We start from the raw sequence: 14,627 nt of genomic DNA on the forward strand, positions 1-14,627 counted from the left end.
AAACCAGTGGTGTGTGTATGTATTATTTGGGGTAGGAGATTTGTGGTGTGTGGGGGGAGGTAGAGGGATAGGTGTGGAATAGACGCTGCACCCGTCAGGACAATGTTTCTATTTCTTATGTGTTGTTTAAATTTCATACAAGATAAAATCGGTTTGCCTTGTAGGTTTTTATTACAATGCTTGTTTGTAGTGATGGGCAAATTTATTCGCCAGGCGCGAATTCGCGGCGAATTTGCACGATTCGCGCCGAGCGAATAAATTCGCGAAACGCCCGCGAAAATTCGCGTCAAAAACGGGCACCGGCGTCGGAAAAACGGACGCCGGCGTCAAAAACGGGCGACGGCGTCAAAAACGAGACGCCGGCGCCATTTCGCGAATTTCGCGCGAAATTCGCGAATTTTTCGGCGAAGCAAAACGGCGCAAATTCGCCCATCACTACTTGTTTGCCCATGTTCTGCATGTGCTGTTCCATCTTGGCATATGAGATGATATAATCACTCTGTACATACAGTTGCTCCCTTTTAGTGGATTGTGTTTGTGGGACTTTTGGTAGCATCTATTTTTATCTTTTTGCTTTCGATCTAAACTTCTTGATTTAGGACTACCATGTTTTTCTACAATACTACTAAAATAATGAAATGCATAAACATTTTCATTTTTATTATTTGATTTCAGAGCTCTTCCATTCTAATAATGCCGCCTCTCATTGTCATGTTCTCCTTGGTCCATTTGATATCTGCTCAGATACCCCAAAAGCTTTACAATGGTTCATGCAGAGAAGGCTCCAAGAGAGAATGTGATTCAGCTTCATTTGTACCAGGACATGACCTCTTGTCAAGGAGAATTGATATAGTGACCATGAAGAGCACGGATGCCTCTCTGCTGAACATGAAAAAAATACATGAAAAGTAACACCTGTAGACTGTGCCAAGATCCTGAAAATAAAGACACATGGTGGAAATTGCCTACAGCTTTGGAAAAATGGAAAGTACTTAGTCCATGCCAACAGAAAGTTGTGAGCAAGAGTTTGCAGTCTCCGACATTAGTGGGTAATGAAGTTTCATCTGTTGTGCTGAATGACTGGGAATAGGACCTGGATTTGACTGATGAAGTAATGCAAGGCAGTCTAGTGATGGCCGGCTCTCATTCCAACATTACCCAGTTTGCTCTGGAGAAGTCTTATTCTAACAAATATAAGTTTGTCAGCCACAAGCTACAGTTTGAACATTACAGGTACTGTCAAAAACTAGGAGTAAGAGTGGAGACCTGTCCTTCTTTGGTCATGACTGAGAGTAGGGAGATAACATTTGAACAAATCAAACATCTCTTTAAGATAACTGTGTTGCTGGCTACCCAAAAACACCTGGGCATGCTCAGAAGACTCTTTATCACCTTCCAACTCCCTATAAGATAACGACCTACTTTTCAGATGTAGTAATGTTCTGAGAGAAGGAACTAGAGAGGAAACATGCCGCAATCAAATAGAATACAAACTGCAAGTTATTTGCTTGCCATACCTTCATGGAGAGTTTTGTGACAATTATTGGGGCTAATGTAATAAAGGCCACATAGCAAACCCATAGAAATCAATCCGAGGTTTGCTTTCAAGCAGTTGGCTAGTAAATGACACTTTCTGATTGGTTGCTATGGGTTACTAGACCTGGCAGACCTATGATTTCCTTGTTCTATGGAATGCTCCATTTTAAAGCTTCATGGCATATGATAATGCTAAATCTGTTTTTGCTTTTTACTTGTAGCACTTACATCTGTCTCACGCAACCCTGGTATACGTGTGTCTTGGCTTGTGTATTAAATAATAAAGTCATTTTAACTGCAACATCATCATATTAAATGGGATAAAACAAGCTATTCTGTGATACAAAAACTAAAGCTAATTGCCAACCAATAAGGTTACCTGTATTTTGGTGTCTCGATCAGCAATTATGGACCAAATACACGTACGTAAAAAAGGACCCTCAGAGGGCTTTCCTCCTAGGAAGGTTAGGAGATAGGCCCTGCCAAATTGCAAACCTGATTATTCCCCATTACACCAAAAACACATCCATCTGCTCATGCCTAACTCAGCCCCTGCAAGCCCTGCCCCTTTTGCAACCCACTACTCCTTGTCCCCACCTACTGGTAGCTCTAGGTAGTGTCCACAAAAAACTGTGTAATAAATAGAAACCTGATCTCTGGACACTTTTCTCCAAATATCACAGCATTCCTCCTCCCCACTGAATGTGGAAAACAAGATACAAGGTCAAAGCAAAAGGGAAAACGAACAGGATGGAACTGAAAGCAGAAAGTCTAACAAAGAAAAAACAAAAAAGAAACATAATCAACTGAAAGGAAGAATATGGGGGAGCAGGAGAACCCAAGAAGGTGAAAACAGCTTGTAATGTGAGGGCAAAAGGAGAAAGGACAGATTCTCAAATTTTATGTTGGGCAGATACATTTACTGGCTTTTTTTGGGTCATTTGTTATCATATTTACCTCCAATGACCTCCAAGAATATGTGTGTACTTTATCTATGCTCCCAATATCCTTGGTTATTTATCCTCTTTTATTACAGTGTTCTCTTGACTTGTCCCTAGTGGGAAGGAAACCAGGAATGTCCAGAGCCAAATGACACATTAATACAGAAATCAGATTAATCCTCCCCCATTGAATTCAACTGCTGTAAAACTCCAAAAAAAAAAACAAGAGAGCCCAGTGAATCAGCACCAGGAATGTAAATGGGGGACTTCTAGGGCTTCCTGACATTTTGGGAATCCCAGATATTCCCTGCTAAAGGCCTGAGGTTGCCCACAACATAGAGTCTAGTCCTTCTTATTTCAACACTTCCAGCTTACTACCTCTATTTATCTGTCCCTATATAAAAGAGCCAATATATTTATATCAATATCCATTCTATAGGGGAATTGAAAGCAGACCAATACGTTCTAACACCTTTTTGGTTGCCATAGTCACTGTCTCCAGCATTACAGCTTCACATTTGACATACTAAGAAGGGGAAATAATTCAAAAACCACAAAATGTACACACCACAAAAGGACTTCCCCTCCACAGCTGCAAGGGTTTATTGATAGAGGCACCACCAAATCGAAAGGAACAGGGAACTCTGAGTATTATAAGGGATAATGTACCCCCTACTGTAAATGATAAGGATATTAGAAGTCACTGAGGGGTTGATCTGTGACCATATAAAGACACAAGGCTGCAGGCTGAGTTATACAGGGAACTCTGAGTATCACTCGTGTATTATAAGGGATAATGTACCCCCTACTGTAAATGATAAGGATATTAGAAGTCACTGAAGGGTTCTGTGACCATATAAAGGCACAAGGCTGCAGGCTGAGTTATACAGGGAACTCTGAGTATCACTCATGTATTATAAGGGATAATGTAACCCCTACTGTAAATGATAAGGATATTAGAAGTCACTGAGGGGTTGTTCTGTGACCATATAAAGGCACAAGGCTGCAGGCTGAGTTATACAGGGAACTCTGAGTATCACTCATGTATTATAAGGGATAATGTACCCCCTACTGTAAATGATAAGGATATTAGAAGTCACTGAGGGGTTGTTCTGTGACCATATAAAGGCACAAGGCTGCAGGCTGAGTTGTACAGGGAACTCTGAGTATCACTCATGTATTATAAGGTATAATGTACCCCCTACTGTAAATGATAAGGATATTAGAAGTCACTGAGGGGTTGTTCTGTGACCATATAAAGACACAAGGCTGCAGGCTGAGTTATACAGGGAACTCTGAGTATCACTCATGTATTATAAGGTATAATGTACCCCCTACTGTAAATGATAAGGATATTAGAAGTCACTGAGGGGTTGTTCTGTGACCATATAAAGACACAAGGCTGCAGGCTGAGTTATACAGGGAACTCTGAGTATCACCCCTGTATTATAAGGGATAATGTACCCCCTACTGTAAATGATAAGGATATTAGAAGTCACTGAGGGGTTGTTCTGTGACCATATAAAGGCACAAGGCTGCAGGCTGAGTTATACAGGGAACTCTGAGTATCACTCATGTATTATAAGGGATAATGTACCCCCTACTGTAAATGATAAGGATATTAGAAGTCACTGAGGGGTTGTTCTGTGACCATATAAAGGCACAAGGCTGCAGGCTGAGCTATACAGGGAACTCTGAGTATCACTCATGTATTATAAGGGATAATGTACCCCCTACTGTAAATGATAAGGATATTAGAAGTCACTGAGGGGTTGTTCTGTGACCATATAAAGGCACAAGGCTGCAGGCTGAGTTATACAGGGAACTCTGAGTATCACTCATGTATTATAAGGGATAATGTACCCCCTACTGTAAATGATAAGGATATTAGAAGTCACTGAGGGGTTGTTCTGTGACCATATAAAGACACAAGGCTGCAGGCTGAGCTATACAGGGAACTCTGAGTATCACTCATGTATTATAAGGGATAATGTACCCCCTACTGTAAATGATAAGGATATTAGAAGTCACTGAGGGGTTGTTCTGTGACCATATAAAGGCACAAGGCTACAGGCTGAGTTATACAGGGAACTCTGAGTATCACTCATGTATTATAAGGGATAATGTACCCCCTACTGTAAATGATAAGGATATTAGAAGTCACTGAGGGGTTGTTCTGTGACCATATAAAGACACAAGGCTGCAGGCTGAGTTATACAGGGAACTCTGAGTATCACTCATGTATTATAAGGGATAATGTACCCCCTACTGTAAATGATAAGGATATTAGCAGTCACTGAGGGGTTGTTCTGTGACCATATAAAGGCACAAGGCTGCAGGCTGAGTTATACAGGGAACTCTGAGTATCACTCATGTATTATAAGGGATAATGTACCCCCTACTGTAAATGATAAGGATATTAGCAGTCACTGAGGGGTTGTTCTGTGACCATATAAAGGCACAAGGCTGCAGGCTGAGTTATATAGGGAACTCTGAGTATCACTCATGTATTATAAGGGATAATGTACCCCCTACTGTAAATGATAAGGATATTAGAAGTCACTGAGGGGTTGTTCTGTGACCATATAAAGGCACAAGGCTGCAGGCTGAGTTATACAGGGAACTCTGAGTATCACTCATGTATTATAAGGTATAATGTACCCCCTACTGTAAATGATAAGGATATTAGAAGTCACTGAGGGGTTGTTCTGTGACCATATAAAGACACAAGGCTGCAGGCTGAGTTATACAGGGAACTCTGAGTATCACTCATGTATTATAAGGTATAATGTACCCCCTACTGTAAATGATAAGGATATTAGAAGTCACTGAGGGGTTGTTCTGTGACCATATAAAGACACAAGGCTGCAGGCTGAGTTATACAGGGAACTCTGAGTATCACCCCTGTATTATAAGGGATAATGTACCCCCTACTGTAAATGATAAGGATATTAGAAGTCACTGAGGGGTTGTTCTGTGACCATATAAAGGCACAAGGCTGCAGGCTGAGTTATACAGGGAACTCTGAGTATCACTCATGTATTATAAGGGATAATGTACCCCCTACTGTAAATGATAAGGATATTAGAAGTCACTGAGGGGTTGTTCTGTGACCATATAAAGGCACAAGGCTGCAGGCCGAGTTATACAGGGAACTCTGAGTATCACCCCTGTATTATAAGGGATAATGTACCCCCTACTGTAAATGATAAGGATATTAGAAGTCACTGAGGGGTTGTTCTGTGACCATATAAAGGCACAAGGCTGCAGGCTGAGTTATACAGGGAACTCTGAGTATCACTCATGTATTATAAGGGATAATGTACCCCCTACTGTAAATGATAAGGATATTAGAAGTCACTGAGGGGTTGTTCTGTGACCATATAAAGGCACAAGGCTGCAGGCTGAGCTATACAGGGAACTCTGAGTATCACTCATGTATTATAAGGGATAATGTACCCCCTACTGTAAATGATAAGGATATTAGAAGTCACTGAGGGGTTGTTCTGTGACCATATAAAGGCACAAGGCTACAGGCTGAGTTATACAGGGAACTCTGAGTATCACTCATGTATTATAAGGGATAATGTACCCCCTACTGTAAATGATAAGGATATTAGAAGTCACTGAGGGGTTGTTCTGTGACCATATAAAGACACAAGGCTGCAGGCTGAGTTATACAGGGAACTCAGACCCTTATTGCAATCATAATAACTCAAAACACTCATGTACAGATTTAGTAAGGCAGAAATAACACAGTGCTTTTGTGCAACTGCAAGAAACAAAGCTGAGAGATCTCTTGTTTTTTTCTGTGAACTTTGATAATCAGGTGGAACAGCAACTGTGTGTGTATAAGGAGTGTGACTCAACCCGGCCGCCTCTGCTTAGGAAACCAGTCTTTTTGTGCATGTGACTAATTCTAATTCTGCACTAAATGACAGAGCGGATCTCTGCACAGACGCTGTGAAATTCATTCTGTGTTTTTGTTTCCTCTAGAAAGATCAGTCTATAAACACAGATGTAAACTGTGCCAGAGCTATTACCCCTATCAAACAATTCGATTTTTGCTTTCATTTTCCAACTAATAATAGACTGCTCAAACTTAAATTGTATATTGTTTGTGCTTTGCATGTGGTTTTGTGTTTATTAATTGAACAGGAAACACACAAGTCTTTTTATGACTCAGATCACTGTGTTAGACACATACAGTATATTATTAGTTCATACTCCCTCTGATCTACCTTTCTGATCCGCATTGTAAGCAGCAGTCCTGCCCTGCTTTATGGCAAAAATATTGAAGCCTTGATCACACTGTGTATTAAATAGGCTGTGAATGAATTACTACCCAGTTTGCTTACAACCAGCTACTATGAACTACCTGGCCTTTTCCATGATGTGAGTATGGGTTTAACGTTAGTAAGGGCTGAATGAGATGGGATTTGACTCAGGGTGCTGGCGGTAATTGAAAAATTTAAATTGTAAAAATAATTTTCATAATTAAGCTAATTACGTTCACAGAACAGATATTCTCATGTACAAGTAAAGTCTTGTTTGATAAGAAGATAAATAGCTTTATAGTGGAAGGAGTAACAAAAAGCAATTATTTAGCGACGGCCAGTAGTTCCTTTGTGCAGTAATTTGAAGAGAATTCTTTAAAACTCATTTAAAAAATTTTACAAAATAAAATTAATTTCCATATTTAAAAAAAAAAAAAAAAAAAAATATATATATATATATGTGGAGGTTAAATATAAATATGAGGTTATTCTTTAGATGGGGCATAATCGTGGCAGAAGGGCCCGGAGAGATGAGGAAGACAAGCCAACTTTAGAGTGTAATCTAGGCGCCCATGGTCACAGTAGCAGATTTGTTTGTTTAACTCACTGGTCAGGGAGATTTTACAGAACCCAATGCGGTCATCATCATATTTATTATCTTCATCCCAAACTTCGATCTTCAGCTCTGCCCCTGGGCTTAGTTCCACAACTCCCAGATCAAAACGTTGGTTCCAGACCGGGTTATCATTGTTCCACATGGTGGTTGTCACTGTCTCTGTGGAACGAAACATGACTTTCACATAAGCATCAGTTTTAGACCCATAATCACCCCAGAGACCTGAGGCTTGATTAATAGTCACCACTAGCTTAGCAAACCCTCTTTTAGTGGGGCAGCAATTTGTGTTTGTGTCAGGGCTTTGGCTACAGACACATGAACACTCTGCCCCGTGGCTTGGATGAGAATTTCCTGGGCATGAACAGTTCTTCCTCAGAGCCTTCTCCATAATGAAATCACTAATAGCTTTCCTGAGATGTTCTTTTTGTGGCCCTTTAAATCTCACTAGATTGTGAATGGACTCAAGGGAGTAGGTGACAATATCTGGATGTGTCTTGAGGCTCTCCATCCATTCTCCAAAGGCAGCCGTGTTTCCATCTTTACTTACGTCGAATGAAAGGAGATCAAATGTCACTTTGCCACCAGATATCTGAGATGCAGAAAAGTAAGAGACAATATATATTTTTTTGTTGTTGCTCTGGTTTATATACAATTTATGTTGAGAAGCATTATTTTTTTGCAGATAGAGTACATTTCTAAACATATTTAATTTGCATTAAAAGGAGGAAGGAACACTCCATTAACCTTTTTTAAACATGCTCTCCTCACAAGAGGGCCCCTTCCATCTCCCCAGTCCCATCTAATGCTTGCCGTGCTTTTTAAGTGTCCATCAATGCAGAATAATGCTGTAGGTTGGTGGCCACCATGCATGGGCTCCTTGGCACTGAATAATAAGACGGACCATGCAGATTGGAAGCTAAGTAGGGTCTGGTTTTTATTGTACAAGCTCCTGGTCTGAAGGAAGTGTCATCAAATCTGTACATGGATGTGGTTTGTCCAAATATGTTGGGCATTAACCCCATTCTGCTTATTGAGCCAAGATTGTATATTTAATTCTACTCAGTATAAATGCATGATACTCATCGAAGTACATGAGTGTGTCCTCTTAGTTCTGGGACATTTTAAAGTAATAATAATATATGGAGCAACTTTTACTGCAGTTTGTTTATATCAGACTGTTGAGATCTTACTTATCTGTGTTCATTGAAAACCCATAAAAAACAGTCATTTATGTGCACACCACAAAGCCACAAGAAAGGATAGGGACCCAGATAAAGAAAATTCAACATTTAATCTCGACAGTATCACTTGTCTTATGCTCAACCTTTAGGTTAAAGATTTGCTACGACAGCTGACAAAACTTCCAGAAAATGCCTGTTCTTCCCTAATATTGTAACTGCCACAAGTAAATTACATCTTTCGTAATGATTTGGCTTAATTGTGGGGAAATGCCTGATTTTGCAGAGTAATGTAATTTACTTGGGGAAATACCTACATAATTCTACATAATCCTCTGCTCCAATTGTTTTCACATATATGTAAAACTCCATCCCACTAATAAACTATTATAGGACATAACATCCTTAATGGGCCTTGTCCGGATTCAATCTTTGCTTACAATAACGTTACCAACACATCCACTTGTCTTTATTAGACATTGTATGAATCCTCATCTCACCAGGCTTTCAGGGTGTTCAGTGCTTTTAGGCCTCCTGGAGAGGACATCTACAATCATTTGGAAACCATTGCCCTAAAATAATGAACATTTGGTACTGTATCTTCTATTATTACTAACCTGCCAGTCTCGTTCATTGAAGGTCTTGTGAAAACTCTCACCATGGGTCGCTTTCTGGCTCATTTCCTTGCAGGTTTTGGCTTCAGCGTTGGCCTCCATTTTGCCTGTGACAGAAGCAGAGGCCTCCATGCTGAGGCAGTCCTTCAGTTCATCCAACGACAGGCCATCCATGGTCGATTGGCAAGTCTTGATTGCTGTGACCTCTGACACTTGGCCTCCCACTTCAGCTTGGCTGATATAATGAGTGCCATAAACTCGAATAAATCTATAAAACTTTTCCTGTGTACTGGTGTCATAAATCTTTGGCAAGTCTTTAAGTTCTCTTTGGAAATCTTTACTTAATGGAGGATTGTATATGAGGCGGAAACTAGTCAGAGGAAGAAAAATATCAAATGTTACAATATTTCTATTCTCTACCATTAAAATAGAAAATACTGGCAAAACCTGCACAGCATAACCTATTTGGGACTGATTTATTATCTTGTAAATAATCATGTTTACCATTTCAGGGTACTTTGTCAGTATCAATTAATAAGAAAGTTTTATTACGCTCTAGAAAGATTCCTAAAAAGTTGGAGTGATGTAGTAAAATGTCATTATTTAAGTGACAGTCCACCAATTTCAATTAGATTATGGGCAGGTAATGAAATTAAAGGGATACTGTCATGGAAAAAAATTTTTTTTTTCAAAATGAATCAGTTAATAGTGCTGCTCCAGCAGAATTCTGCACTGAAATCCATTTCTCAAAAGAGCAAACAGATTTTTTTATATTCAATTTTGAAATCTGACATGGTGCTAGACATTTTGTCAATTACCCAGCTGCCCCTGGTCATGTGACTTGTGCCTGCACTTTAGGAGAGAAATGCTTTCTGGCAGGCTGCTGTTTTTCCTTCTCAATGTAACTGAATGTGTCTCAGTGGGACATGGGTTTTTACTATTGAGTGTTGTTCTTAGATCTACCAGGCAGCTGTTATCTTGTGTTAGGGAGCTGCTATCTCGTTACCTTCCCATTGTTCTGTTGTTAGGCTGCTGGGGGGGAAAAGGGAGGGGGTGATATTACTCCAACTTGCAGTACAGCAGTAAAGAGTGATTGAAGTTTATCAGAGCACAAGTCACATGACTTGGGGCAGCTGGGAAATTGACAATATGTCTAGCCCCATGTCAGATTCCAAAATTGAATATAAAAAAATCTGTTTGCTCTTTTGAGAAATGGATTTCAGTGCAGAATTCTGCTGGAGCAGCACTATTAACTGATTAATTTTGAAAAAAAATGTTTTTCCCATGACAGTATCCCTTTAATGAAGATTTATTTTGCCAAATAAATGTTCTTCATCTTGGAATTTGACATGGTGACCTTATTTCAGCATTAGTCCGGCAAAAAAAGTTCTATATATATATATATATATATATATATATATATATATATATATATATATATATATATATATATATATATATATATATATATATATATATATATATATATATATATATATATATATGAGAAGGCTTGAGCACACACTTAGAAAAAACTTCACCTGGGTGCAAAGACAAGATATTTGCGGTACATCGATGATGTGCTAATTATTTGGCAAGGAGAAAAGACAGACTTAATAAATATGGTGCAAAGTCTAAATAATTTAGATTCTACAGTCAAATTCACACTAACTTATGATGAACAAAAAATCCAGATTTTGGATGTTGAAATTTTTAAACAGAATAACAGGTTGGGTTATAAGCTGTATAGAAAAACTACAGATCGAAATACTTTACTTTATTCTACAAGCTTTCATCCACCAAGCTCAAAAAAAGCAGTGCCCTTTTCACAGTTTTTGCGCACCATACGCAATAACTCGGAAGAGGACACTTGCGAGACACAAATACGGGAAACATTTAACCGTTTTGTACAGAGAGGATATAAGCCACATGTACTGAACATGTCATTGGAAAAGGCACGTACACATATGACACAACAGGAGGTAATAGAAACTACCCCTAACAAACAAAATCGCTTTATTGTAACATCTCAATATACCACAGGATCACCAAAGGTGAAGGACATTGTTGATAGCCAATGGCCAATACTACAAAGTGATAAAAAGCTATCTAAAACACTGACACAAAGGCCTATGTGGGGTTACAAACGGGGGCCAAATCTGAGAGATTTACTAATGCAAACCGAACCCAGTTAACTGCTACGAACAAAAAAGAGACATTTTAAGTAAACTTAAGAAAGGATGTTATAAGTGTGCAGGTTGCATGACGTGTAGATCTATGATACCCGGGGACACATTTAAACACCCCCATTCTGGGAGGACAATTAATATCAGACATCGAATAACTTGTACATCCACCCATGTAATTTATATTATATTATGCCGGTGCGGATTATTGTACGTGGGTAAAACTCAAAATACACTGCGGATAAGAATGGGAAATCATAGATCATCCATCAAAAAAGCATTTGAAACAGGAGTAGCAGATCAACCCCTTCCACAGCATTTTTTAAGGGAAGGTCATAGACTCCCAACCCTAAGGTTTATGGGGATAGATTTAGTCCCAGAGCCAAATAGAGGGGGTGATTGGGATCGTTTATTGTTACAGAAGGAAGTTTTTTGGATCAGAACACTTGACACTTTAGCTCCCCGAGGTCTAAATGAATATTGTTCTTTTGTACCTTTTTTAGAAACATAAACTATGTGGGTTCCCTGTTAATATCATATAATTAGGAATAGCCGCTTCTCAGAAAAATCCTCGACATTTATATTGGTTTTAAGTTTTAAACTTTTTACACAATTATATATTTATATTCATGTTTATATTTATATTTATACATTTATATATTTGGATATATTAACACCCCAAGGGTGGCACCAAGTTGGTTATTGTGTATCACTGTATAAAATTTTAACATGTTTTTAAGTTTTAAATTGAAACAATATATGTTTGATTCACAGGTCACGCCCTTAAATGGAACATAATATGTTAACTGCATAACGAGTACACACATGGGTTAATACGTGTAATTGGAAATGGGTGTGGTCTGGTGATGGGTCACAGATGGGTGAGTCTCTATATAATGTGTTCACTTGTACTGAAATGTGTCTTGATAAAGGTCCCAGACGTGGACCGAAACGTCGATTAAATAAAGTAACTTTGAAAAGAAAATCCTGGTGTGCATCAGCATTTTATCACTATATATATATATATATATATATATATATATATATATATATATATATATATATATAAAATTACATTTGAGTTAAGTGTGTGGAAGTTGTAATGGGGTGAAGTTTTGCCAACAGCATTAGTTGGTGATATTGGCGATATTTTAACATTTGCACCAAAGAGGAACTTACCTGTAGTAGAAACATTTGAGCTGATGTCGAAGAAAACTGTAACGGTCACGATTAGTTTTACTTTCTGTAAACTTAGCCAGTTGGGACTGGGATCCAGCAAGTACCAGTTTTGCATTTCCCACAGGAGCCTGAAGCTCCAAACCTGCCTTCCAGTCATTCTGAACTCCTGAAGCGGCATCCTCAGCCAAAGAGACAGAAGAACGGGAGACTTCACTGGTAATCTTCCTAGAGCAGGAACTGTAAGGCCTCCAGTCTGCAATTGCAAAAGGCAGTTTCTGCCGGGCATTGTTTTTGTGTGGGTTATTGCACACCATACACTTCTTGTTCTTACCAGAAAACCTATGCATATCTACTACATAGGCCTCTGTCCTTTTCAAGGTTACAATGTCAAATCCCATTCCCAAAAGGCTGTGGCCTGGAATGAAGGTTAATTTTATGCATTCATCACCTTTGGCAAGGCGGCAGTCATATGTAAGTGGTGGTGAAGTAGAAGAGCCACATGTAAATAGGTTCAGAAGGATGAGAAGAAGAGGAAACATTCTTTGATGGTTGTTTGGAAGGTTTAATGCTAGAATAAGAGAACAGAGATATGGGGTTAAGGGTGTCCTCCAAAAATCTGAGCATGAACAACCAGCAATGTTTAACTTGTGTGTACTTTCTGACACTTGGTTCACATTTGCCACCTTTATAACCACATGTATGATAAGTTAGCATGCCTTTGTTTATTGCTTCATAAATGATGCATTCTCAGGGAATTCGTTTGAATGTGTGAACATTGAGTAGATGCTGCCCAAATACAGATGTCACAAACTACTGATGCATCCAATACCAACTTAGGTATATAAGTTAGACTTCTTAATAATGCCTAATTTATCAGTTGGTTTGAAAATAAATAATTAAATACAGTTAATAGATCTAACAAATATACTGCAAAGGAAGCTTGGACAATGTGGAGAAGCGAGTGGGTGGGTAGTGTAATGGACAGAGGAGAAGTAGATAGGAAGAAGAAATGGAAGGGATTCAGGGGAGATAATTGAAGAACTGAAGAGGGGAAAGGGTGGGAAGGTTAGGATAAAAGAGGGCATGGAAGGCAATAAAAAAGAGAGTAAGAGAGAAAGACGAAACAGAAAAATCAGAAGAAAGGAGGGGTAGTAAATGACTAATGAGGAAGACTTGTAATGAGCAGAAGTGTGTGGGAGAAAAGCTAAGAATGGGTTTTGGAATTCATTTTGTTGACCATAGATGACTCTTCTATTCTATTGGTTCTCAAAAGCAGAGCCATATAAAAATATAGCAAAGAAGTGATTACACATAATGGAAAATATATGACTAAATATTTTAGCACATTTGGTCCAAGGTGTGATCAGTCCACAGAAGCATAACACGACATCCGTCAGGCGGATAAATTACAGACACATCTGAGGTATTACCTGGTAGCTTGAGCTGTGGGAAATGGTGAGGTTGGGCACATTACACGCGTCCTGGCCAAAGGTGATGAGTAAAACAACCATGAGCACAGGATGTGGCCTTGATCTCAAGCTCAGTCTGTGATAAACATGGATTGGATGTAGAGATACAGTGGCTTTCTATACATAAAAAATAGCTATATGCTTAGTTTTACAGAACATAAATACCAACATGTACTGCAAAATTCAAAATACAATTTCCCTTTAAATATAAAAAGAAATGAAAGGGTTGTAGGGATGAAAGTGAGTGTAGGACTGGCCAGTGTAGGGTATGTACAACCAATCACTGTGGGGAGCGCATAGCCTTAATAGCTTTATGCATAAAAGGGTTTATGTGATAAATGTGTCTACTCATATCAAGCACCACTCATATAAGTACACTCATACCAAGCATTGGTTGCTATGGGTTACTGCAGAATGGGAAAACTGTGTGCCTTTTATTATGTACTGTATGGGAAAAATACAGCATTTGGATATTGGTGATTTCAGAGAATTTAATGGTTGTTTAGATAGACATAAATATATTTTTCCAAAGAAAAACCAAAGAGACCAGATGAAGGACCACATGAGACATTGCACTAAAGCCCTCCAAGCCCTCCAAGCCATATCAAGGTCATTTGGTGGGATAAAAACT

The 14,627-nt window shown here is 38.9% G+C and overlaps 1 protein-coding gene across 1 annotated transcript; it reads right to left on the minus strand.

Moving 5' to 3' along the window:
• Positions 1–7,001: 7,001 nt before the first annotated feature.
• LOC108703862 (perforin-1) lies at positions 7,002–14,415 on the minus strand. The gene is made up of 4 exons (XM_018240169.2): positions 13,958–14,415; positions 12,528–13,095; positions 9,166–9,532; positions 7,002–7,959 (listed from the first exon to the last, which is right to left on the minus strand). Exons 2-4 carry the CDS (start codon positions 13,064–13,066, stop codon positions 7,240–7,242), a joined length of 1,626 nt encoding a protein of 541 aa, XP_018095658.1. The 5' UTR covers positions 13,067–13,095; positions 13,958–14,415; the 3' UTR covers positions 7,002–7,239.
• Positions 14,416–14,627: the final 212 nt, after the last annotated feature.

This window comes from Xenopus laevis, chromosome 9_10L (assembly GCF_017654675.1).
Source record: "Xenopus laevis strain J_2021 chromosome 9_10L, Xenopus_laevis_v10.1, whole genome shotgun sequence".
NCBI classification, from domain to species: domain Eukaryota; kingdom Metazoa; phylum Chordata; class Amphibia; order Anura; family Pipidae; genus Xenopus; species Xenopus laevis.